The sequence below is a fragment of the Harpegnathos saltator genome, unplaced genomic scaffold, assembly GCF_003227715.2.
Source record: "Harpegnathos saltator strain DR-91 unplaced genomic scaffold, Hsal_v8.6 scaffold536, whole genome shotgun sequence".
Classification (NCBI taxonomy): Eukaryota; Metazoa; Arthropoda; class Insecta; order Hymenoptera; family Formicidae; genus Harpegnathos; species Harpegnathos saltator.
The window spans coordinates 604,761-629,841 of record NW_020230356.1 but is presented as its reverse complement, the minus strand read 5'-3'; the positions used below and the strand labels follow the sequence as shown (position 1 = coordinate 629,841).

Below are 25,081 nucleotides of genomic sequence, written 5' to 3'. Positions count from 1 at the left end.
CTCTTGCGGTGAAGCTGAAGTGGCAGTCTGAGGCAGGGCGATTTTACGGCGTTCTCTCGGACGTCGCAGTGTCGATACCTTACAGGCTAACGACGAACTTCGTTCTACCTTGCTGAGTATGCGAGAAACATTGGCGGTCGTATATAGTAGTGATCCAATATTATCTACGGTAGAAATGGACGATCTGGAAAAAGAGGAGCGACGTTCAGAAAAATGACAATTTGTGAAAATCGATTGTATCTTAAACGCGTCGAAAATAATCGAATGGTTTCTTCTCTCCTCATATATATTTAATATCTAATATATTATTGCTACTAATATTTTATAATGCTTTCAAATCCGAATAAAATGCCGAAATAGAGAGAGAGAGAGAGAGAGAGAGAGAGAGAGAGAGAGAGAGAGAGAGGAAAAGACTCAGTGAAAGCTGAAATTTTATTTTATTTTCAGCTATGTATAATACGACTAGCAGATCAACGGGACTTTTTATTTTTAAATGACACGACGATGCAATAGACATGTTTCTTCATTTTCCGATAAAAAGATCAAAAGGGGGACCGGTTAAATTTTAATCTGTATCTACCGATCAAGGTTTACATTACCGATCATTTAAAATTCAAGTGGGGCAGGTTTCGAAGTAATTTGAATGAAATATGCAAATGTGGTACACATGCAAAAACTATAAACCCCCCCTCCCAATGTTAGGTAATAAGATCCAGTATAATGTTGAATTTAAAAACTTGACATTGGGATTAGTTAGATTTAAAATATCGCAAAGATGATCGATAACCTTCACGTTTTGCGCAATTTATCGCCATCTATAATCCAAACCTAATTTCATTCATTTCTCTTTATGAATTTTACTCACGAATCATGAAATATTAATTATATCAACGTAACGTTAAATAAACGTCTTAAAATCATATTATTATCCTCGAAATAAGTATTCAATTTCTTGAATATGTTTTAGCTAAAAGATGTATAAGATACAGCAGAAGAAATTTTATAATAGTTAGAGTGAATGGGTGAGAGAGAAAGGAATATTCTTAAATCATACTTGCGCAATATCTATTAAGAAATGGCCGTACGTAATAGATCGATGTTGCGAGCGAATAGCTCGGCGGAATTGAAATTGCTTTCGGTCTTGGAATTGTCGTATCGATTCGCGGGATTTCGCGGAAAGCGGATGTTCATTGTCCTCATCGGCATGGTCATCCACGTGGCAAACTGTCGCGTAAGAATTACAACTTACGATACACGCAACAGTGTTGCATAAAGATAACGAGTGTGACATGCGATCAATGGGACAGGCAATAAACTCTCTAGTTACGACTGTCACTCAATTGCGACGGAATCCCGTCCTCTTTGTTTGTCATTGCTCGAATGTAAATTCCGGAACACTGTCCTTCCATACTTTCACCGCGATCCTTTGTAAGAATATTACAGTCGTAGTATTTCTTTCGTATAACAAATAAATAACCATCGTCCTCGACGGGAAGAACGATTTCACGAGATCGATCTTTCGAAAATCGTTCAAGAGGTAAAAATCTTTTTCTTCAATTTAACGATACCACGTATTCACGTGAATCTTGTGTAACGATACTAGAGGAAAATGCTTGATTCCCAAAAAATAAAAGACCTCTATCGAATTGAACTCGCAATTTAATCATCGGAGAATGTCCAGACAAGAATTATTATCTGCGGTGGTGTTATTGAAGCCAAAGGGTAATTAGAGACGGTAACTATCGGTACAATAAACGTTAATGTCTTCACGCTACGGTATTCTCACGGACAAAGAATCAGCGGTAAGACGGAAAAAGCGGTAGGCTTCACTATGTTGCGCCGCAATTCCGCATCGCCCTTATTACTGCGACGCTAAATGTCAAGAAGTTCTCTTATATGATCGAGAAAGTTCTGGGGAGGGGAGAGGCAAACTGACGATTCGTATAATTACATAACCGATGTTCACCGCATCTGCAACCGTACGTCACAAAATGCTGAAATTGCCGGGACATTGTATTTTCCACAAAGCCGCAGTATCACAACAAAGATATCCAGTCCGGCGACCAAAGCCATCTCTGTTGACATTTAAATAAGACTCATGATATACAACCTACATATTAAAGGAAGAACTGCTTTTAATCGTGTATAATAAATAATAATTTGATATTTACACCAGACAAATGTAGGAGCGTGAATCCTCGCGAGATAATCTCCAGTGTGATGTAATTTCCAATAGTAGAATTTTATCTCTGGAGCAAGCAAGATATATAATTTTATTACAGAAAGCATCATATCCAATCGTCGAAGAGACACCAATAAAAAATTTTTCGCAAACCCTCGAGACTTCATCAGCTGCACCGTATGTCAAGTGCCACGCGTTGAAATCTCCGGCATTGAAGTCTCCGGCGCTAAAGTCCCCAACGTTGAAATCTCCGGCGTGGGGGCCGCCCGGCTACTGGAAACTTCAGCGAAAAATGTATTTCGCGGACACGGGCGGCTTCGAGACGAAAATATAAGAGTCTCGAGCTATGAAATTGCACTTTTGAAAATCAAGGACGCATTGTGTGGTCAAGGGCTTCTTGTCATTGACGCCACGATTGGAGGTTGCATGTCTGCCAGTCATTTAAGCAATGTCGGAAGGTGGGATCACTTCTCGTCGATCGCAATATGTAATTTCTCGGTTGCATTTCTCAGGGCGAAGAAATAATGATACAAAATTATTATAACATGCGATGCAAGCTCGTTTAATCGATTGTTGCAACAATAATTATTAGTATTTATAGTTATGAAACGTAACATATAACGCGAACGTGTTATGTGTGGGCGCTTTCGTTAGGATGCTATTTGATATTGCAAGATATAATCGCCATTAATGGCTCAAGTTAAGTGAAAATGCACTTCGCGTCTGTTGCACAGGCTCGGAGTGTCGCTGCCCTTTGAAGTTTCAGCCGGACTTTCTCAACCATTTGTACTCGAAAGTTGAAAAGTTACAACGCGCGAATCATCCGGTATAGTAATTTTCACCTGCGAGCATCGTGAGAATGTCTGCGTTTATCGTAACAAACGTCAATTATTATCAGCGATCCATCATCGCCACCGGTATTCGCGGTATTTATACAACGAGCCGTGCGCAACACGGTGAGTGCGATTGCGCCATATATTGTGAATGAAAATTGGAAGAGCCTAAGAAGTGCAATAGAAATTTTCAATCTCTTTGTATGGCGAATCCGCGCACTGCGGCAGATCGGCGTTCAGGTTGAGGCGGAGGTCGGGCCCATGGGCGGGCCCCGCCGCTCCCGAAGGGGACCTATATAAGCAGACTCGCGCAGCGTAAAACGCGATCCTATAACACAATCACTTCTGCCTCATCAACAACCAGACATGCGTCCTCCCGTGAGTATCGTTGCTTCGTCTTCTTCTTTTCTCTCTCGAACGCGTTTATTCGGATGCGTCGACATCTACTAAGATTATTTGACTCTTCCTCAAGAAGTTGAATTCCGCAGAGACTAAGGCCCACATTCTGAATTCTCTTTCATCAGTAAAAGTGACTCTAAAAGTGGCTTACAGCATCAGGAGGCTTATAAGCTACTTTTAGAGTCATTTTTAGCGAAAAAAGAAAATTCAGGATATGAGCCTAAATCTCATAGTTTCGATTATTAAAATATTAGGTTGGTGCAGAAATAAGTGCGGTTCTTATCATTTGAAATTTAGCGCCGATTTTCCCAGTTACCGTTATCTTTTTCAAAATTCTATCTTGTAGGAATAAACAAACAAACTTGTTTCCCGTTGGGAGAAATGTGTGCAGGCCAATGGTCTTTATTTTGATTAATAAATATAATTTTTAACTGATATATGCGTCTTTGTACTCGATACATGAAAAACCGCAATTATTTTTGCGCCAATCTAATACACGGGAATATTTCTACGTTGCGCTCGATGCTTGGTGTATTAATCAATGAGAAACTTTAGAAACTGTACAAATTATAACGATCGCGTTTAATCACGTTTCTAGGAGAAAACATTTGAGTGTAATTAGCGATCTGTTTGTTGTTTGTGACACGAATTCGCGTCCTTTCGTCCTTTCTTCTTTTTACGAAGCGACGGATTGACGGGTCGACGAGTGGCAAAATTTCACGTAGCTCTTTATTCGTTAGAAAAGAGGGAAACGTGCGGAGAATTACTGCACGATGATAGCAGGAGGGCGCATCGTCGTCGCGCCATTCCAACCACCGACTTTTCTCTTGTGCGCGCACGAGGCCATTTGGAAAACGATTCAAATGACGTTTTTATGTAAATTTGTGTCACCAGGTGCTGTTATTTCTGTTTTGCCTCGGCCTTGCGGTCGCCCAACACAATCAACCGTATCCAGTGACAACACCGGTGCCTATTTTAAAACAAATAAACAAGTGAGTATTGCATTGATTTTACGTAACCGCATGAAAGCGACATCGCACTTGGCGTAACTTGATGCAACGATACATAGTGGGCGGCATTGCAGTACGTCTCCGTTCGCGATCTATTTTAGAACTGACGTTGGGATGCACCGACGTTGGAAGAGAATAAGTAATAACAAATAACGCAACGGCATAATTTTTGGACACTGAGTGTCCAAAAATTGTATAAAAAAGACACCATCAATGTAACCCAAAAATTAAGTGGTCTGTTAATTTTTATTACTTGAATTTTACTTGAATTTTAGCGGACTGTTAAGTTTCATTACTTGAATTTTATTACACTTAATTACTTCAATTCTTATTGCTTTATGGTATTTTTTTTATATATTTTATGCTCGGGTAGACAAATTCGCGACGTTTCAAAAAATATGAATTTTATTATTATTTTTCTATTATTTTATTGATTTTATCATTGTATTATTATCGTCACTGTTATTATTGTTGTTGTATCATCAGGATGTTACAATAACGAAACACGAGAACTACTTTCCGACAGGCACAACGAGGACGGTAGCTACAGTTACGGCTTCGAGGCTGCGGACGGCTCGTACAAGATCGAGTCGAAATATCCGACCGGCGAGGTTTACGGCAAGTACGGCTTCGTGGACGACACCGGGAACGTACGTGAGATCGAGTACGGAGCATCCAGGCGCGGCTTCGAGCCGGTCGGTCCTGGGATAAACGTGCCCCCGCCGACCTTGACCGGCAACAGCATCGCCGGTACGAAAGAGCCCGACGACGACGGACAGTACCGGGAGGACCCGTCGGTCTATCATACCGATCCGCGTTTCACCAACGGCGAGCGCTACGACCCGATGCCTAAGTACAAACAACAGTCGCTCGTCTACAATCAGCAGTTCGCATCGGCATCGCCAGCTTACAGCCAGCCGACGAGGTGCAATGTCGCGATGAACTCTGACACGCAATCTCTGCCCGCTCGACCTTCGTTTGAACGCGAGAGTCGCGAGTCCCGGCTATAGTTTTTCGCGTCGCGTGATCGGTACTTTGTTTAGCAGTACTTTGGAGTGCGGTGAGTTTCGATCGAGCTGAAGTTTCAATCGCGACGAATGCTGACGAAACTTCGGCGAAACCCCGGTTCCTGCGCTTTCGAAGTCTTTCGAGTTTCTCCCGACGCTGTGCCGAACTTGCCGATTTTCATTCGTTCCGTCGTCCTCGTTCTCTCGACCGGACCATCGGATCTCAGCGGATCAATGCGCGCGGAAAGCTCGGCAAGCGGGCGGAGAGCGCGATGAGATAACGAGCGTACTAAATGTCAAGTGAATCACTGGAAAGTACCGAGAGCTCGTGACTTGCTCAACTTGCCGGGAAATCGGTCGCGCCTGCGCGTCTCAACGGGGACGGACACCAGCCGATTGACCCGATTCCTCGTCTTTTCAGGTATAACGCGCCCGTCAATTATCAGCAGGCGGCCGCGAGCCCGCGGTTCCAGCCGGAATATCAGCCGCAGTACCGATCGCATTATCAAGGTCAGCAACTACGATCCGCGTATCCTTCGCCTGCGATTCCAGCCGGACCGCAAGGACACGCCGCGACCAATATCAACATGAACGCCGACTTGGCATCCTACACGGTTAATTACAAGTGATGCGAAGAGAGAGAGAGAAAGAGAGAGAGAGAGAGAGAGAGAGAGAGAGAGAGAGAGAGAGAGAGAGAGAGAGAGGAACGATTTGGAAGGAGAAGGAAGAGAGAGAAGGGGGAAAGCGTGTATATAAGGCCACATTATTTATAAGTATTCCGAGTCGTTGTTGTAAATGTTCTCTTAAGTGTCGCATGTTTTACTAATCAGCGCGGCCGATGTTTCGACGACGCGCCGCGTTATCTTACGATTAATTAGCATTAATTTAGCAATCACGGCACGACAATGGTGTCGACTTGCGATCAATTTAGATTATCCTCGCTCTGTCTTTCATTTTCCGTTCGAGTTCCCAGTGGAACGAAACTTTCTACCTCTTGTGTTGTCTCTGACTTGTTTCCTCTACCTCTTCCGCTTCGGGAGCTTCTACCTCTCTCTTGTCGAGAAATTCGATGTGTATCGCTTTTCTGTGATTTACTTTACTTCCGCTTTCTTAGCTCGCTTCATATATCGATTGCATTCCCTCGTCCGCACGGAGAGAAAAATATTTGGTTGAACGAAAGAACTTTTTGGCGAACGACTCAGAAATTCCGATTGAAGTTGTCAGAATTCAGTCAAGATTTCTGGTTGACTTAAGAGAATTCTGGTACTTTCAATGGAAATTTCTGAGTTTGCACTTCACCAGGAAAGCGGTCCACTCAATTACCACATTCTTTTTCTGCGCGAGATGCTTTCTCTCACTCGCAGTGTGGACGCGTGGAATCAACTTGCGCGGCGTCTGCGATCGCAAAGAGTTCTTGAGTAACTTGGGAGAAGTTCCACCTACGTACTTCAGCGTACGATAAAGCGCACTTGTGCATGTGAGATGCGAGTTTATCGTGTACAATGTTGCGCGAGACAGTCCGAGCAAACAGGATGTAACCGCGAGGTCAACAGAGTTCTCGACGACCCCGCGAAAGTGATTGAACGACTCGAGTCGACCTTGCGATGATGTTGAGAACCGCACAGAACCGAGAAACCTGTCCGGTTTGTGAAGCAATACTCGGCAACGAATTCCAGTTGCACGCGCCAGACGCGTGCCCTATTAATACAGGCCCCAGAGTGTCCACTTGATGTGGCTGAAAACGCAGGTAATCTTTTTCTCTCGCATATAAAGAGCGCCGTCGGGCTGTTCTCGACACACCCAAGAATTTCACCCGCACTCTTAATCGTTACGTAACGCCTGCAGACACCTACATAGCTGCTACCTTTCGGCCTTTCGCACGTGCGTAAAATCAAAATTCACACGCAGCGACGCAGCGGATTTCCGGCCGCGATATTTTCCAGCCCATCAATTGCCGTCTGAGTACTTACGCTCGTCGCAACAAGAAGCTGCAAGGCGGTACGTTAAATTCAACTTCTTCTGCAAAAGCAGACACGAATAACGTTACTATAGTTTCTGCAAGTTTAATCCGTTGTACTTTCTCTCTCTCTCTCTCTCTCTCTCTCTCTCTCCCTATCCGTGTACGTACGTGTGCGATGGAGATTGTGAGTGCAAGATTACAGAATCGTAACCACGTTGACACTCGCAACGTACTCGACGAGAGTTACGTCGGAGATTACGCGCTTCGGAACAATACGTAATGATAATGAAGAAAGAATGAAATGAGTTCTGTGATGTATGAGGAGGGTAAAATATGAAATAAAAGCCACCGTATATAATGCGCACCCTTGCTGACTTTTTCGCTGAGGTATCGATTCAATGACGATCAAGCATGTCTCGTGCATTCACGCGTGGGCACAGCGGAAACTGCCGGCTGTCGTGTCGCCTTCGCGTTCTAACTTCTGGCCTGATCCTAAACCGCACGCATAGAGGTTACACGTCGCGCATACCTGACACGTGGAGAGTGCCACGGATCACCGCCCAAGTCCACCTTTCACGATATAGTCCGCGATCTCGCAGCTCGCGATCGGCGCCGCTGCCCAACCGGGCTCGCTACGAGTCGAGGTGTTCGATTCTCAGGTAATAAATAAATTCGAGATAGCTCCTCCTGCGTTTTCGGCTCTCTCCTGATCTTCTTTCCGCAAACAACGCGGCGATTAAAGAGATCATTCCGTGGATGAAATAAATAACCCCGATGAGAGGTGGAAATACCGCTCGAGCGACTTAGCGACGACTGGAGAGGATATGCGAATTGTGAAAAGAATCGGGAAGAGAAAGAAATCGCTGCGAGAACTTTCAGAGCGCCGCGAATATTACATTATACCCTAACGCAACGTTTCATTGTGATCTAACGAGAGATGCAAAAAGTAGTTTAAAAAATAACGCACTTGCAGCTCACAGAGAAAGCAATTCGGACAAGCCCGGGTGATATTACGTAAAATTACAAAATTATAAAGGCGCATTGTTTGTGCGAAATTTCCTCGAGAGGAAATGCGCGCACATTTCGTCTGCGATGTGATATTTCGCATCGCGCGGAAATAATAAAAAGTATGCCGCGCTGAGAGCGCGTAGAAAGCTCGTGTGTGAATCTCGTAATGACGTTCGAGGTCGGAGAACAAATCCCGACGGGTCAAAAATAACCTGCGTACGCGCAGGTTGCGCACGATAATTCGTCGTCTCTGATATTAGATCAATCGGAAAGTTCCGTCCGTCTTTTTTGCAAAACGCAAATGGCTTTATTTAAGAAACAAAATGAAAAAGCACATCAATCAAAATACTGTCTATCGTTAGCGATTACTTTTTTCCATCTTTCGGTCGGCAAGCGAATTCCTTCCGGCATCGAAAGAATGACTCATCTTTGGAGGCTATCCAGAGACCCATTTTTCGACGTCTTCATAAAAAATTCGAAGCATTCGTCAGCAAGTGCGTGTGCCATCGACCGAAACAGTCGTAGTGGTAGTCGCAAGGGGCACAGTCTGGTGAATAAGCCGTATGGGGTAACACTTCCCAGCGAAGTGCTTCCAACGTTTCTTTCGCAGATTTATATTATCGCGTTTCATATTCTAGTCGTTTTTCGTACAATGCTCGGCTCAAACGAATCATTTGTTCTCCGTAGAGATCCCCTGTGACTGTTTGGCCACTTTTCAACAGCTCATGGTACAGCACACCCTTCTGATCACACCAATACAGAGCATTGCCTTCTCTTTCCGCGGATATTCCGCTTTGGCGTCGATGTTGAGGGTTGGCCGGGATCGCAAATAGTTTCTCGACATTTGGTGTTGTTCAAATAAATCCATTTTTCATTCCCAGTGATGATGCGATGTAAAAACCCCTTTCTTTGTTGCCTAGCAAGCAGAATTTCGCAGGTAATTTTTCGTCTTTCAATGTCTCTTCACTTCAGTTCATATGGGACCCATTTTCCTTCTTTGGAAACTTTTCTAAGGCTTTCAAACGATCGGAAATGACAGATCGGGCACAATTTAATGCTTCTGCAAGTTGCTCTTGCGTTTGACATGGGTCTTCGTCGTCCACCAATGCCCGCAATTCTTCGTCTTCGAATACTCTTGGCTGTCCAGAACGCTTTTTGTCCTCTGCGTCAAAATCACCACTTTTAAAGCGTCGAAACCATTCTCTGCATGTTTTATCGGAAGGAGCATTATCACCGCAAACTTCTACAACCATTCGATGAGCTTCAGCTGCAATTTTCTTCCAATTGAAGCAAAAGATTAACACTTCGCGCAAATCTCGACATTTTCGATGCAGTAAAAAACAATGCTATTGATGCGAACGTATACCTTTATGTACTGAATGTTATTGACAGATGTCAAAACAAACCATTAAGCTTTGTTTAGACATTAGAGGTTAACGACAGTTCTAGCTACAGCTAGCTTGCCGCTGGATGGACGGAACTTTCCGATTTATCTAATAACAAGCGCGGTTTCTTTTTCCTCCATTTCCTCGTCCTCAGTATGCATTTGGTCAGCGAATGCGTGCACGCAGGCTCGCGATTCCGCGTTCACTCTCGAGACATTCTGATGCAAGGCGTGGTGCGACGGTCTGGTGCGCCAGATGTCGGCAGAACTCGCTTTCCTTTGCCAGCGTAATGAACACGTATAACTTTCCTCTTTTTGTCGCGACCGCGTAATTATAAAACGACCTGATCCGCTAAGTCGCTCGAGCGGCATTTGCATCTCTCGTTAGATCATAATATAAACGTTGCGTCGGAGTAATGTAATATTCGCGGCGTTCTGAAAACTCTCCTCCTCGGTTTCTTCCTCTTTTCGATTCTTTTCAATTCGCACATCCTCTCCTCTCGGTCGTCGCTAAGTCGCTCGAGCGGCATTTTCGCCTCTCATCGGGACGTGAATGAAATGTTACGTTGAGGTAATGTAATATTCGCGGCTCTTTAGCAATTTTCGCACCGCTTCACCCCCCCCCCTCCTTCCTCTCGATCCATACATCCTCTAATCTGGCCATCAGTTTGTCGCGTCCGGCAGATTGCGGCACTTGAGAAACTGACTGGCAGAGGAGTGGCACTCGCTTCGTCCTGCACGAACCAGCGGTGATTCTTAGCGCGATTAAAAATTCGCACACATACACACGTCCTTCGACAAAATATGTGTAGACGATATCGTCTCATGTAACTTTGTACGGTATTTCTCACTCGTACAAAGTTGCATGGGACTCGCGATGCATTTAATTGACGTGGGAAACTGTACGTGTTTCTTTTCTGAAAAGCGAGTCCGCTTTCTTCTTAATTATCGTCAGCGCTCAATTACGCGAGGCCAATTTGCTCGTTTGTCGTGCCACTTTCGATCCTCAACAATGAGCAACTTTGTAGCCTGTAATGGCTACATACTGATAGAGCGGTGCGCAGCGCCAATTCCCGCGGCTCTTTACCCGTAGCGTTGAAATACGGTATCGCGTGTTTCAACGCGGCGGGAGGATCGTCTTCCTCGACCGGCGACGAGTAATCCCCTCGTACCTACGCGAAGTAAAACGCCGCGAATAAGGCAAGCGTAATAAGACAATTTATACGTAATCGTAGCCGCGTATTGGTCCCTTTTGCGAACACGCGCGCGTGCCGCGACGGCGGTGGAGCGACTTTTACGTTTCAGACGGCCCGAGCGCTAATCACATCACCTTCTCTTATAGTAAGCACCAACCGCACCGTCGGCTTTTTTGCCGACCGACCGGAGTTCCAGTTTTCGCGCGACCGATGTGATCGAGTACTTGTCGTTAGGCGCGGGCAATCGTTTCTGATTGTTGCATAAAAATAGAAAGCGGCGTAACGTCGCTCGCGAGAGAAGCCGCTCGGCGAGCGGACGAATCGATATATCGGATGTCGTCGGAAAATCGCCAATTCCGTCACCTTCGCAAGAGTCGCACCTCCGGCGCGCGTTCCCGGCAATTTGCCTGGCATCTCGCAGCGCCGATCGGCTCTCGAGTTGCGAACTCGTTGCAGCAACGGTTACATAATAAAAACGGAGCGACCGGTGCAACGCGAGATGCGCGAGAGAAACGTCGTCATAGGCGTTGTCGGATCGTCCGGTACGATTTCGTCGCGTATCGAGGAACTAATTTCACCCGAGATGATCTATATACCGGTAAATGTCAGGGCTGGCGGCGGCGGCGGCGCCGCCGTGGCCGTTTCCGAAGAGAGTGACTCGTGAAAGGCGAGGCTCTTGTCGATTGTCGTCGCTCGCTAGACCTTGCATACCTTGTATGCGGTTGTGAGGTATCCCGCGTGTTTACGCGGCGATCGGACAGCGCTTTCCGGATTGACCGACAGAACTTTACGATAAATCCAGCCGCCTTCTTTCTCCGTGAAGGATCCAGGATCTCTCGCAGAGAGCACCGCCGTGAGATTGCCGCGAGCCGATAGCTGCACGAGTGGATTTATACATGAAACGATAACGACTGGGAGACTTTTCTCTCAGGAAACGCGTTGTTTCGCGGAAACACGAGATCGAACGCGAGAAATTTAGCCGAAGCCGTGATACTTGAAATTGTTCTCAGGTATTATTCGACGAATTTTTCTGACATCTAACATCCCGTCGCTCGCTCTAGTCCGGGATTCATCAGTCGAAATTGATGGACGTCGTTTGAGCATCCGTTCAATGAGATCCTATAAATTTTAACGAGACGAAGCGTCGTTACAAAATAACACAGTCGAAGGGATCAAATCGCTTAGCGTAACAAAGATCGAGTGATTGGACTGATTGGTTCATTAAGGGGTTAAGGATCACTTTTTTTCTGTTTTCTCGACGGTCACACGAAATTCGCCGATCTTTAGCTGCTCCTTTCACCGAGTGGCATTGGGGCACGCCGCGAGGCGGATCATCGGCGAAATAAAACTTGTGAATGCAAGCATAATCTGGGTCGTTCGCGGGCAATTATCGCGGGTCTTAATCGTGGGCTACACGCCCCGTGCTGGAAGTCATCGTTAAGCCACACCACCGACTGCAATCGCCTCGAGGACCTTGAGGACGCGGTTGCGTCACGAGAGCCTGAGAGAAAAACAAAGACATTTTCTTCCTTCCTTCCCCTTTCCCTCGTCTCGAGACGTGTTCATTCGCGATAAAATATACTGATAATAATTACGCTGCAATTACCTTGCAAATCAAGAACTACAATGCTACGCTCAAACACAAAAACAAGTTCCTTTCTGATTTTTCTCTTCTAAATTCAGATTGTCAAGTACGTGTGCAGTACCATGCACATTTTTCTACGCATAATACATATGCTGTGTCTCCTCGATTTTTACCTCAGATTGTGCTCTGGATAATGTAACTCTGTGAAATGCTAAACGCTGTATAAAAAACTATGTCGAAAACGTCAAGCGCCGCAGTGACGGGCGTGTCTCGGCACATTATCAATATTAATTGGTACGTAGAGCGGCGTGAAAAAATGGCCAACGAAATAAGAGCAACGGGAGTATCGGTCAGTCGGTAAATGGCCGTCTAATATACGATAGAAAGTTGCAAAATATCGATCCATCGATTATCCCGCGGGCGGAACCCACGCGATCCGCGGCGTGTTTCGTAAACTGGAATAGATGAAAACGCCGGGTGACCGCCGGACGGCAAAGGCCGGACTCCATTTTACCGAATCGCCGCCCGACCTTGCATTCGGTCAGTTTCAAGGAGACGAATAGGAGTCACGCCGTTTTATTTTCAGACTCAATGCCGCCCTCATCGTCGCGCCGAACTGCGTTGGAATGCGGTGGAAATCGAGCAACGGTCGGACGGTTCTTAAAAGTACTATTTTCTTCTCCCCAACACGCCCCCTCACTTTCTCTTGCTTATAATTATTTCGCTCGCATTAATTATTGCTCCGACACGACACAAACGTATTATTTATTTCCATATCGTATTATAAAGTGCCTTGCTTTCTCGATTTATTGAGCGTCGTTGAGGAATTTGTTCTCTAGAATCCACGTCTCGAAGCGCGTCTATTAACCGCGAAGGATATCCTTCCTATGATCGTATTGTTTGCGCTCGGCCGTGATGTTTGATTTTCGCCGGCAAATGTGTATAATCAAATCAAAGCGGGACGCGATATGCGTAATAGCGCTTTCTCTTTTTCGAGATACTACTCAAACGAGAGTGAGAGCGCGTATCGCGAAGCGGGGCGTATTGTTGAGATCGATATTACGTAAACGCCGCGGCTCCAAATTGCGGTCAATTACACTTGATCCTCCGGCGAACGTTCTTGTGTAATTCGCGCAGCAAGTTCGCAGGAAATGCGACTTCGGCTCGGGAAATGCCTCGATAATACCAACTTCGACGGAACTTTCTTTCGCTCGTTCGACGCTCGACGACTGACGGTCAAGTATGCGTCACGGCATCCGCGCGAGGGAGGATATCCCTTTCTCCGGTGGAGCGAGAAGTTAATTATGCCGGCAGACGCGCAATTTCTCGCTCGCAAGCTGCGGGGCTGCCGATTTTGAAACGTGTCAACGGAAACGCTCGACTTCGGGCCGATTGCAGAAAGGCGCGTGACGCGGGAGTTGCAGAACCCGTTAAGTCGCAGCCCGACATAGCGGATTGAAAATGGCTCTCCATGGCGCGGACTGTTGGCGCGCGACACGGCACGAATAAAATATCGATCATTTTTTTGTAGATCGCCCCGCGAGATACTGAGATACGCTGGCGAGTGATAAGAACGAGCGCGCTCGTCGAATTATTTCTAACGCCGCTCGTGCGTAATCTCTCTCTCTCTCTCTCTCTCTCTCTCTCGCGGTCCCAAACTTGCGACTTTTACATAACATTCCACCTTAGAAACTCGGCACACCAGTTTCACAAAACCGATCGAATTTTTCGCCGGAGCGGGTTACATGATCGTCGTGTCGCTGCCAATTTCAACGTGAAATTCGACACTCTCGTTCATCGGCGGCTCGACATCGCCGAGCGATTTTCCGAACGTCTCGGATGTTGCAACGTTCCGATTCTTCAGACTCAGATTTGCCGCCGAGAACCAGAAACTCTGGTTCGCTCGACTGTCGCGTTAAGTTCGAGCCATTCTTTTTTCCGTTAATCAATCGTCGCGCAGAGACGACGGAACCGACGTGCTTCCCCGAGGTAGCTCGCTTCTCCAGCGTGGTGCGCTCACTTGGACGAATTCCCGTGCATCTCTCGCGACTGTTCCGTTCCGCGCTGCTCGCAGCCAGCCGAGTGATCGAGCGCAATTTTCCAGATTCCCCGAGATACCGCGGGGCGCAGCCTCTCTCTGGTGGGGAATATTTAGGGGATATAAGGTACCGTAAACGAGACCAGGCGACCGTACGCACGGGAGTCGAATAGATAGTGAAAGTCCCCCGGAGCGAACAGGAGCGCAGAGCAGGGCGAGAGCGGGGGGCGGCAGGAACGGGGGGGCAGCAGTAAGGTATATGAGGGCCTCAGTTCGAGCAATCGCCGGTACTCTAGCCTCGCTGCCTACTTACATTCACACACACTAACACCACCGCCGGGAAACACGATGCACACCCTCGCGACGGTACGTATCTGAGTGCATCCTCGTCATCATCATCATCATCATCATCATCATCATCATCTCATCGTCGTCGTCGCCGCGTTCCTCTTCTTCTCGCAGTAGCCGCGACTCTCTGCCGAAAGCGTCGTCGCGCGAGCGCGGAAATCGCGTGTGATGTGTGACTGAAATGTGGCTGTGACCAGTGCATTATCCGTATTGTGAGCGCGAAGGAAGGATTCCCCGAGGAATCCGCTCTGATTCTCGATTAATCTCGTCTCGCGCGCGTTGCTCCGCCGATTCCTGCGGCTCTCGACTCTCCTCCGTCGGCCATCGCGCGCTGCTGTGCACTTTTCTGTGGTCGACTCTCGTCGCTCTCCGGCGGCGGAATCCGGTTTATGTGGAATCGCTACGAGCACGCTCGCGCAGTCTCTACGACGATAATTAATCACCACGATATAATTAATTACGACGAAGTAGCCGCCGGTAGAAATCGCCGCCGCCGCTGCGGTCGTGGAGAACGATTTCAAGGCAACTGCGCTGAAGAATCTCTTTCTTCAGCGGGAAGCAGAAGTTGATATACCGCGCTTCTTTGCGAGTTCCTCGCGTCGACTTTGTATCGCGCAGACGCTTCGATTCACTTCGCTCGCGGCCGCGATCTCGGACGACCATCGCGCGTCCGTGAGACGAACAGATTCGCCGCAAGAAGAAGAGCGAAACATCGGCGGCGACTTTTAATCGTCGGCCCGTAGGCTCGCAGGCTCAGCCCGCGGCGTTCCGCAATAACTCTGTGATCCCGTTTTCTATTTTCTTCGATGTAGCGGCAACATTTATTGAGGTTTCACTTATTATGACGCACTTATTTTCATCCAACGCGCTCGCCTGCCCGGGGCGGGCGGGCGGACGGGAGGAGGGGAACGAGGATTATATAATTCGTTATGATCGCGAGCGCGATCGCGTGCGATGACCAGCGGCGCGCGCGCGCGCGCGCGAGAGAGAGAGAGAGAGAGAGAGAGAGAGAGCACGAGCGGCTCCCTCGGTGCCGGTTGCACCAGCGTCGGTTAACTTTTAACCACGGCTAATTAACCCCTGGCCGCACGACGCGCTGTACAAGGCGCGTGTGCCAGTTTCTTCGCCCTCTTTTTCCTGCCCTTTTTACCTCCGCCGTTCTCCTCTGCTGAGAGCGATTTTCCCTTCTTATCGCGAGACGCGTACGACGCTAGAAAGTACGACGTCGAACGAAAGACACGAGGAAGCTAGGGAGGAGATTTGCTTATCCCCTGGAGCTCAAGCTCGCCTGCGAAGAGAGCGAGAGGGGGGAGGAATTAAAAATGAAAACTCGCGCGAGTCAGAGGGTCGAGTCGGCAGTGCGGAAATGTCGGTTTCTATTATATCGAGTAGACGCAATGCGGACTCGGCACGGGAAACATGCGATCTCACAAGGCGGAACAACAGGCGATCCCGGAGAAGGCGGAGAACCGATCGACAGCCGATCGCGAGTGATCGGCGGGAGTCGATTGAAACGCGATCCGCCTGCATTCCCCGGCGTGTATCACAGTCCGCTCGGTCAGCACAGCAGGAAGCGTATCGAGCGAGTGAATTACTTGGCCGCGTTAATTTTAGAATCGGCACGTGTCGTGCGCGCTCTGGTCGCCGGGGTGAGCACGAAACACGTACCGGTCACGCGTGAGCGATCGCGATTAATAAACGTCATTTGCAGCGGCTCTCCGCGGAATCCGGCTTGGAACTCCTTCAGCTTGTCCACTCCACTGAATCGTGGCGCAACGCGCTCGTGCGGTTAAGGATCCGCCGCTGGGTATCCCCGGATTGACGCGCGGTCACCTCGCGATTGCGTCTCGCGGAGTTAACGGTTCAGGGCTTCCATGACGGGCGGAGAAAGAAATCCCCGCTTTATTCCTCACGGGTTGAACCCGCCGGTTGGCTTGCGCCTACATAAAAACCGAGACACGTTCACGTCCGCGCAAGAAACTGCAAAAATCGCGCAACTCCGACGTGGCGAACGGAGAGGGCCGCCGGAGCGTTCAGTTCGCGTCAGCTCGCGAGTTTCTTACGCGCGATTTTTCTCCGTTAAATTCGTCATGGAATCGCCAAGTTTGTCGATCCGTCCTACGTGTGTCATTCCGCCAAGTCGTTCGCCGATCGATGCAGCTTGCGGCTCTTAAAATCGCCGTCGGTCGAGCCGCGCTTGCGGAAGCTGACGGAACGCAACCGAAATCACACGTTAGCCGCGAGAGAGAAGGAGAGAGAGAGAGAGAGAGAGAGAGATAGAGAGAGAGAGGGACAGCATAGACTGCTAATGCGAAGGCGCAGCTGCCTAAATGCGGCGTTTAACGAGCCATGACGAAAAATTGAGATCGAGACTGCTGGTATCACGTAATACACGCGAACAGGCTTGCTTGCCTGCCTCTCTGCCGATGACGTCCCGATTCGGGCGTAATAATCAACATGCGAAAGGCAGCCAAGTGACGGCACTTCCGTATTTTCAGGTAGCCGCGGTGCTCGCCGCCTTGCTGGTGGTGTCGGCGCAACAGTACCAGCAGCCCGGCGGCAATTATGTCGACGACTACGCCCAGTACGACTCGCAGCGGCCCAGCCAACCTAGCCCGCGCAGCTACGCGCCGAACGACGTGCCGTCCCGGCAATCGGCGGCGCCGGAGAACCCGAAGCCGACGCCGGTGGCGATCCTCAAGCAGATCAATCGTCACAACGAGGACGGCTCCTACACGTACGGCTTCGAGGGCGCTGATGGCTCCTTCAAGATCGAGACGAAGTTGCCGACCGGCGACGTGAGGGGCAAATACGGCTTCGTCGATGACACCGGCAAGGTGCGCGTGGTCGAGTACGGCGCGAACCAGTACGGCTTCCAGCCAGCCGGCGAAGGCATCACCGTGGCGCCGCCGACCCTGATCGACGAGACCACCAGCAAGGATGGCGTTCAAGGACAGACCTACCAGGACTACGATTACCAGCAGCCGCAGCCGCAGCAGCAGCCGCAGCCGCAGCCGCGACCTCAGCAGGCACCAGCACGCCCGGCTTACCAGCCGCAGGCGCACACTCAAGCGGTGTACGCACCTGCACAGGTAGCCCCCAGCAGACCCGCTCTCCCGAAATCGCCCATCTTCACGCCGGCCGCTGCGCCACGGCAGTCCTCGTTGCAGCAGAGCCCGGCCTACGACGAGCCCGCGCCGGCGTCCCAGCTCTACAATCAGGGTCCCGCGCAGTTCAGTCCGGCGCCGGACCAGGAACGACGTTCCCAGCCGCAGTCTCGCAGCGGAGGCGGTATCCTGGATCAGCTCGCCAGGGACTACGCCTTGCCTCAGGGAGTCGCACCGCCGTTGCACGACATCAGCTTTGGCTATTACTAGATCGCCTCTAGTCCCGCTCCTATGTCCAGCAGAGAGAGTGTGTGTGTGTGAGAGAGAGAGAGAGAGAGAGAGAGAGAGAGCTTGGGCTCAGTTGTCGCATTCGGAAAGTCCCGGGATTCCGATGTCTCTTGCGATTCTCGTAGCGAGTGCCGCGTTTGGCTCACGATCTTGCAGAGTCCACGCTTGGCTCGTATGCAAGACAGTCGCGACGTCGAAGACTCTGTACTCTCGCGAACGCCACGACTGATCCCAGGCTCGCCCACGTCCCGGAACGTGTTGGTCTTGTTTCTTCATCTTATTCGTGAGTGGGACGAAACGGGACACCCCGGTTACCTCGGCGTGATCGCGACGTTGCCCGCTCCCTCCCCTCCCCAAGCCTGGGGGCAGCGTCGTGGTCCTCGCGAATAGACCGTCCGCCGGAGGCGGAAGTCGAGAACCGCCGGTGTTGGCGCGCCCGGAACCGCCGAGCGAAAGCTGCTACTCCATTTCGTCCGTGTGATGCAACTTCTTCATTAAATCTATCAATTCCATTTCCTTCAGGGTTTTACACCCGACAATTAGAACTGCACGTTGCCATCGTTGTCTTAATCATCAGCGATGAGCTGTAAACCGGTAAATCGACGGCAAGACGCAAGTCCTGAGCAAATGATGGCAATGACGCGCTCGATTCGCTGCAAGTTCACGACACACGGACCGAGTGGATTTTTGGCTCTAACCTTCGTTGGTTTCAGAAATCTTCCAATCTGCGACAGGAAAAAGTTCCTCGTTAAAGCGCCGACTTTCTCTTCGATTTGAGCGCCAATACTCTAGTTCTCGGCCTCTTGCTTCGATCACGATTGTCTGCACGGGTGTTCAAGCGAACTAGAACGCTAGAAAATCTCATGTCATCCTCTCAACGACCATCGACATTATTATCGTCACGCGTATATCACGATTTATCGGGAAGGATCGGCCGCGCGCCTCCGCAGGCGCGACGACCGGGTGTGACAGCGGGAGCTGCAGGAAACTGTTCTGTAAAAAAGAATGTAAATAAAATTTCTCGCCCGAGCATGCTCTTCGAGCACACTGGGCGGCCCCGCCCCCGTTCGTTTTCTTTTTACGTTCCCCGGAAAACTCACGCAGCTCGCCGCTGGAGTGCCGTTTGCGCGGCGCGGCGCGGCGGCGCGCGTAAATTGTGAGCGCGCTCACTATTGTAATTAGATTATTGTAAGGTAATTTCGAGTGGAATAAAGTGAGGCCAATACTGAATTCTCCGCCAGCTACTGCTGGGACTGTAATGAGATTCCAACGACGTGTGCGCCGATCCCCGTGCGCGATAAAATTTCCCGATTTCACTTCATGATTCTTCAATCGCGCTCGTTAGGCGCGAAGGCATTCGACGCTCGTGCGAATTCGCTGGACGCACGAAAGAGCAAAGAGTCACGCTTCCGCTTATGGAACGTGGTAATATGTACTCAATTCCAAATCACCGGATTGTCCTTCGCATTTATGAGCGCGAGAGCCTCAAGAAAAGAATGCCTAATTGATTTCGAGCCGTACGCGCAATATCAGGATACGCGTTTCGATTGCGTCAGATTTCACTTCAAAGATCCGTACCACTTCGACGCTTGTTATTAGTCCTCCTCCTTCACCCCCTCCCCCACCGCCAATCGTTTGTATCTCGGCCGTCGGCGTCTCGAGTTTGCGCTCGGGGCTGATATTATATACATTTCAACGTTTCCAATCGTTATTTTTAGCGCGCCTGTCGGCCGACAGTCAATTAAGCGCTTCGTGTAATTATACAAAAACACATGGCGTCTCGAGTGCTCGCCTCCAAGTGCTCGTTCCGACGAGACCCTGTCGCAATATCGCTATTTTTCCTCCGGATACTTCCGTTTATTATGCGCAGGAGTAACTCGACGACGCCTATTGCAACGGCAACCAAAGTCACATTCTTGCAGAGACGGTTGCTCGCGTCCGCGATCTTATCGTTCCTTTCTTCGGCCTCTAAAGATTGCGAAAGCGCGCGAGCTGGCAGACGGAGACCAGCCGGATTTCTCACAGAATTAATCTCCACGCCGCGAAGCGCCTTTATCCGCCACGGCGCGATTGCCAAAATCCGCGTGTTTTCACACGCGAGTCGTCGCGCGCGAGCGTTCGTTCCGCCGCGATTTCGCCACAGCGACGATTCGCGGCCGATCTTCCTGCGAATCTGTCCGTCGCTTCCAGGAATATCCGTCGTCACAATCGGGACTCGTTGCAACGAACAAAGGAGTTCTACTTTCATTCAGAAAGTCTCAAGGTGAGCGAGCCGGCAGTACGTTGCTTCTCTCTCTCTCGGTGAGCTAAATATCTATCCTCAAAAGTTTGCCGCGACCGGTTCAACGCTAAAGTCCCGCGCGCTATGCCAACGATCGAGCATTCCAAGCTCCCCTCGGAACCGCGCGACCTTGCTGGCCTCGCGGCCTTTTTCTTGCCTTTTTCTTTTCCTCGTCGACCGCTGCTACTTCCTGCAGCTCTTGCACCGAGCGACCAGAAATAAAGCCACGCGAAGCGGATTTGATCAACACCTTCCTTCGCTGTTTGTCGCCACCTCTTATCGTTAATTTATCGATTGCTGTCCTATCCACCGCGATCTTAAAACTTGCGCTCTTGCACGACCTGCGCTCCGTTTCATATCTGTGTCGTGAGTAAATGTTTCTGGAGCGCCTTTCGTTTCCTTGCTTCTTAACTGCGTCTCGTCTTATCTCGCGCATGTTTCCAGATTTGCTCGTATTGCAGCGGCTGTGCTCGAGCACGCACAGGAGACGCTTTCTTCGATGCGATTTGCAAGGTGAAGACTCGTAGCTGCTCGCGAAGGGCGTTGCTCGCACATCAGTACAAACGTCGTGTCCGCGCGTATTGCGGGACAAACTGCAGCAACGACTAGCCTGGCGTCACGCCAGACGACCCCGTGTCACGATGTGCTCTTCTGCAAGGTGGCAATCACATTGCGCGAGTGATGACCTTCTCGTGCGCAAAGAGACACCGCGCCGCCGTCGCACAGTGGGGTCAGATGACATTTTTTGGTTCAAAGTCCTCCAGAGACCTGAATTTCCAACCGATCATCGACGCCAATGTGGATGAGGTTGATCCTGAATAAATTCCGAAGAGATCTGTCTTGCCAAAATGAAAAGAAAAATTTTTTTTCTCGAATTACTAGGCCCAAAAGAGGAAAAGTTATCGTTAAACGCGAGAAACTTGTGAAATACTCGACATTATTCGACACTTATTTCTATCTAACAGCGTATTCAGCGGATTGAAACTGTGAAACCAATCAACAGACATCTCGAGATTTATCGATCTTGAAGCAGAAACAACCCATTGACCCAAAACTGATATGCCCAAAATACAAAAACATCGAATATAGACCCGTTAAGCACAAAACCGAGGGATTTTGAGTCTTAAGCCCATCAACCTAGGAATCTATCAATCCGAGAACATTTTAGCTCGTGGATGCATAAAGCCGTATATATATTGAGAGCCTCAAATAGTCCAAGAACCCAATAGCTAACCATAGCTCGAGAACCTAATATATATAAATACTCGACGTTGAATATTCAGCTATAAAATTAAGTTCGAGCCTTGAAACTTTTAAGACAAACCCTAAACCCATGAACCCTGAACCGACAATGTTTTCAAAATTTCGGCTAAACAGATCTCTTCGGAATTTATTCAGGATCAATCTCATCCACATTGGTGGTCGATCGATGATCGGTTGGAAATTCAGGTCTCTAGAGAATTTTGAAGCAAAAAATGTCATCTGGCCCCACCGTGCGTCGTGTCGCGGATGCAACGACCTGCGGATGAAGCCATGCGACGTTTGCCTACACGTCGCGCATACGACATTGAAGCTTAATGATATTCATCATCGAAACGATCGTCGAGATAGTCGCGCGACTTCGATCGCTCCGAGCATCCCGATCCCTCCAGCAGGTCTCACTGAGCTCGCGGAGAGCTACTTTCAACGCTCTTAAGACGCGGTGATTCAAGCGTGGAAGTGGCACGCTGATGGAAGTCGCGCGTGAGGAGCGTGCAGGTCCGCGGCGAAATGACGCGTGGCTCACGGAATCGAGCGCGCGTTGCTCGAAGCGACCGGTTGACACTTGTCAGTTAGGCGAGTCACGCAGAACGTTCCGTCGGACGTTTCAACATTAGACAAGCCGGCGAGCTTCGTCGGAGGTGCATGAAATCTACGATAACGTTGATGCAAGCGGTCGTGACTTTTGATCGAGCCTCGTCCGGCGGATATTCGGCGGGAGTGATCGAGAGAACTCTGTCCGATCTTCTTCTTCGATCCGCTGAGATTGTTCCCTTCCCTCGCAATATTTGCTCGTCACACCCAGCGTCATTTCTGATTCTTCAAAGTAGTAGCTAATAGTACCGTCGAGACCGTTCGTTCCAGTGTTTCACCGACGAACAAATTTGCGGCGAGCTACGACTCGAAGGCTCGTTTCGTGATTCGTTATGGTAATTAGCGACAGCGTATTCCACGTAGACGCGTGACGGAGTGATAATATCCGGCCGAATAAATTTTTACGTAACGCGAGAGAAGTGAGACTGATTAAATTGCGAGTTACACGCGAGTTACGCGGGGCAACGAAACGGAGATATGTAACGTGTTCCTGTAAACACCTAGGCCGGATCTGCGAGCGTGAAAATAGCCGCGTGAAAATAACTTTCCCCTTCGAAAGTTTTAAGACGGTCAGCTGAGCGCCGCGAAATTCGCTCGCGAACGCGTCAGGAAGTGCAGCAGCATTGATAATGAACTGTGAGCTCGTGTGAGCGCAGCACAACACCAACATAATCAAGATACACACATCACGCAATGTATGCGCATAATGCGCGAATCCTCTCTGTGTGTGTATATAACGCGCGAGAAGTAAATAAATTATCTCAGATCATTTTCTCCCTGCGACTCTCTCAGCTTCTCCTTTGGCGGCTCTTCAACTACGTGTCATTAGGAAAACTTCGTATTCCAGCCCGTAGTAGATCCGTGTAGCCGCGAATCGCAAATTGTGAGAATCACCGGGAACGAAATTTCCGAGGAGAACTCTGGCAATCGGACGAAACCGCTTCACCTTCTTCGATCATCGGGCGCAGCCCGGCTATTCTCACAAAGACCTCCCGGCCTTGCATGCGGTTGTAATTGCTCGAGAACGTGAAGGGCTCGTACATACAAGCTGCGCTCGTGCCGAGCGACAACCCGTCGCTCCCGTCGCCGTGCCGAAGCCAGGACGATGCAGCCAGCTGAGCACGCCGCTGAAAATACCGCAGGATTGATAATGAACCGAGAGTATATCTAGGCACGTGCCTCTGCTCACGCTTCGACCCTCGCCTGGAGATGAATCGATGCCTCAACGAGTAATAACACCGCGCGCTCCACGGAGAGTGCACGGCTCCCGAGCGAAACGCTCATCCATTCGCCTCGTCTTTCCATTGATGATACCGAGAGCGAACTCGAACTAATGAAAGTGAGCGAGTGCAGTAGTTCCCCCCCCCCCCCGTGAAACCAGCTCCGCGATAGCGGCCCCGCGTAAATCCCGCCGCGGGATAAGACGCGACGCCGTTATTTATCGCCGCGATACTCGGCGATAATTTCGTAGAAATTTCAAAGCCGGCTGCTCCTCGCGCGAAAGTCACCCACTTCCGCGGAATTGGAATAAAGCGACCTAATCCGGCCCGCCTCATCTATCGCATTATCTTAGATATGGATGAGGGATGCGATTAATGAATTATATATACGCCTCATATCAGAGCGCGGATTGCGTAATTACGTCTCGCTTCTATTGCGCGGAGATCATCCGGGGCTCGAGATTGCTCTTCCAGGCACGGCCCCAATTTATCGGCAAGCCGATCGCCGATATTCCCGTCTTCCTTATTGCGAATTCGACGAGCTGACAGACACGTCGAATCGATGACTATACCGATTACGCTAAGTGCTCTTCCGTTCATAATACACAACGAGCGAAAGCGCCCGCGCCGCGTCTCCGGGACTTTACATAGATCGCGCGAATGCTCTCCGTAAGCACCGTAAGAAATAGGAACATCGATTACCGCTACGACTCTCCCAAATTAATATACATCGTTCTCGCGGCATTTGAAACGTCCCAGCCACACTCCGCGCGGTCTCTCCGTCACTTTCTTCTTCTCGCCAGCGCGCGGCAACTCCTCGCGTACTTGCCGCGATCCGGCCGATTAGCGTGCAGCGTAACATCGTTTCTGCCGATATTCAGCATGTCAGCGTTCGCACTCTTGTGAAACCAGCGATATCGAAGTTATATCGTTTCTATTTAATTCGATCGCGCGAGGAGACGGACGCGTCGACGCTATCCATGTTTTCTTATTTGCAATCTCTTATGCCGACGATTCACTGCATACGGATCGGAAAATGCTTTACCAATTCTCGTCACAATATGCACAGAACGTGCGCAGACTTTGTGAAGCGCTGAAAAAGAAGCGTGCAAAATTTTCCTAATTTATGTAATCGTCGAATCTGCAAGATTTTCGTCGTTTTCATAAAAGGATCAACGAATACCGTGGAAGTATTGAATAATCTCTCGTCTTCTGAACATTCTTCTTTCACAAACTTTCATATCGACGATTCGTCGCATACAGATGAAAAAATTCTTTTCAAATTATCGCAATACGTACGTGTCTAGTCTTGATGAATCTAAAAAAAAAAGAAAAAAAAAAAGACGACGAAAAGAAGCAAAATTCTCTCAATTTATAGAAC

The 25,081-nt window shown here is 49.2% G+C and overlaps 2 protein-coding genes across 2 annotated transcripts; both read left to right on the top strand.

The window, feature by feature from the left end:
* Positions 1 to 3,344: 3,344 nt before the first annotated feature.
* CPR27 (cuticular protein 27) lies at positions 3,345 to 7,930 on the top strand. The gene is made up of 4 exons (XM_011149266.3): positions 3,345 to 3,393; positions 4,309 to 4,406; positions 4,951 to 5,349; positions 5,853 to 7,930. The coding sequence occupies exons 1-4, from the start codon at positions 3,382 to 3,384 to the stop codon at positions 6,058 to 6,060; spliced, it is 717 nt and encodes a 238-aa protein (XP_011147568.1). The 5' UTR covers positions 3,345 to 3,381; the 3' UTR covers positions 6,061 to 7,930.
* A 6,879-nt stretch (positions 7,931 to 14,809) lies between these two features.
* Positions 14,810 to 19,575, top strand: Cpr97Ea (cuticular protein 97Ea). The gene is made up of 2 exons (XM_011149254.3): positions 14,810 to 14,968; positions 17,449 to 19,575. The coding sequence occupies exons 1-2, from the start codon at positions 14,951 to 14,953 to the stop codon at positions 18,325 to 18,327; spliced, it is 897 nt and encodes a 298-aa protein (XP_011147556.1). The 5' UTR covers positions 14,810 to 14,950; the 3' UTR covers positions 18,328 to 19,575.
* The last annotated feature ends 5,506 nt before the right edge of the window (positions 19,576 to 25,081 follow it).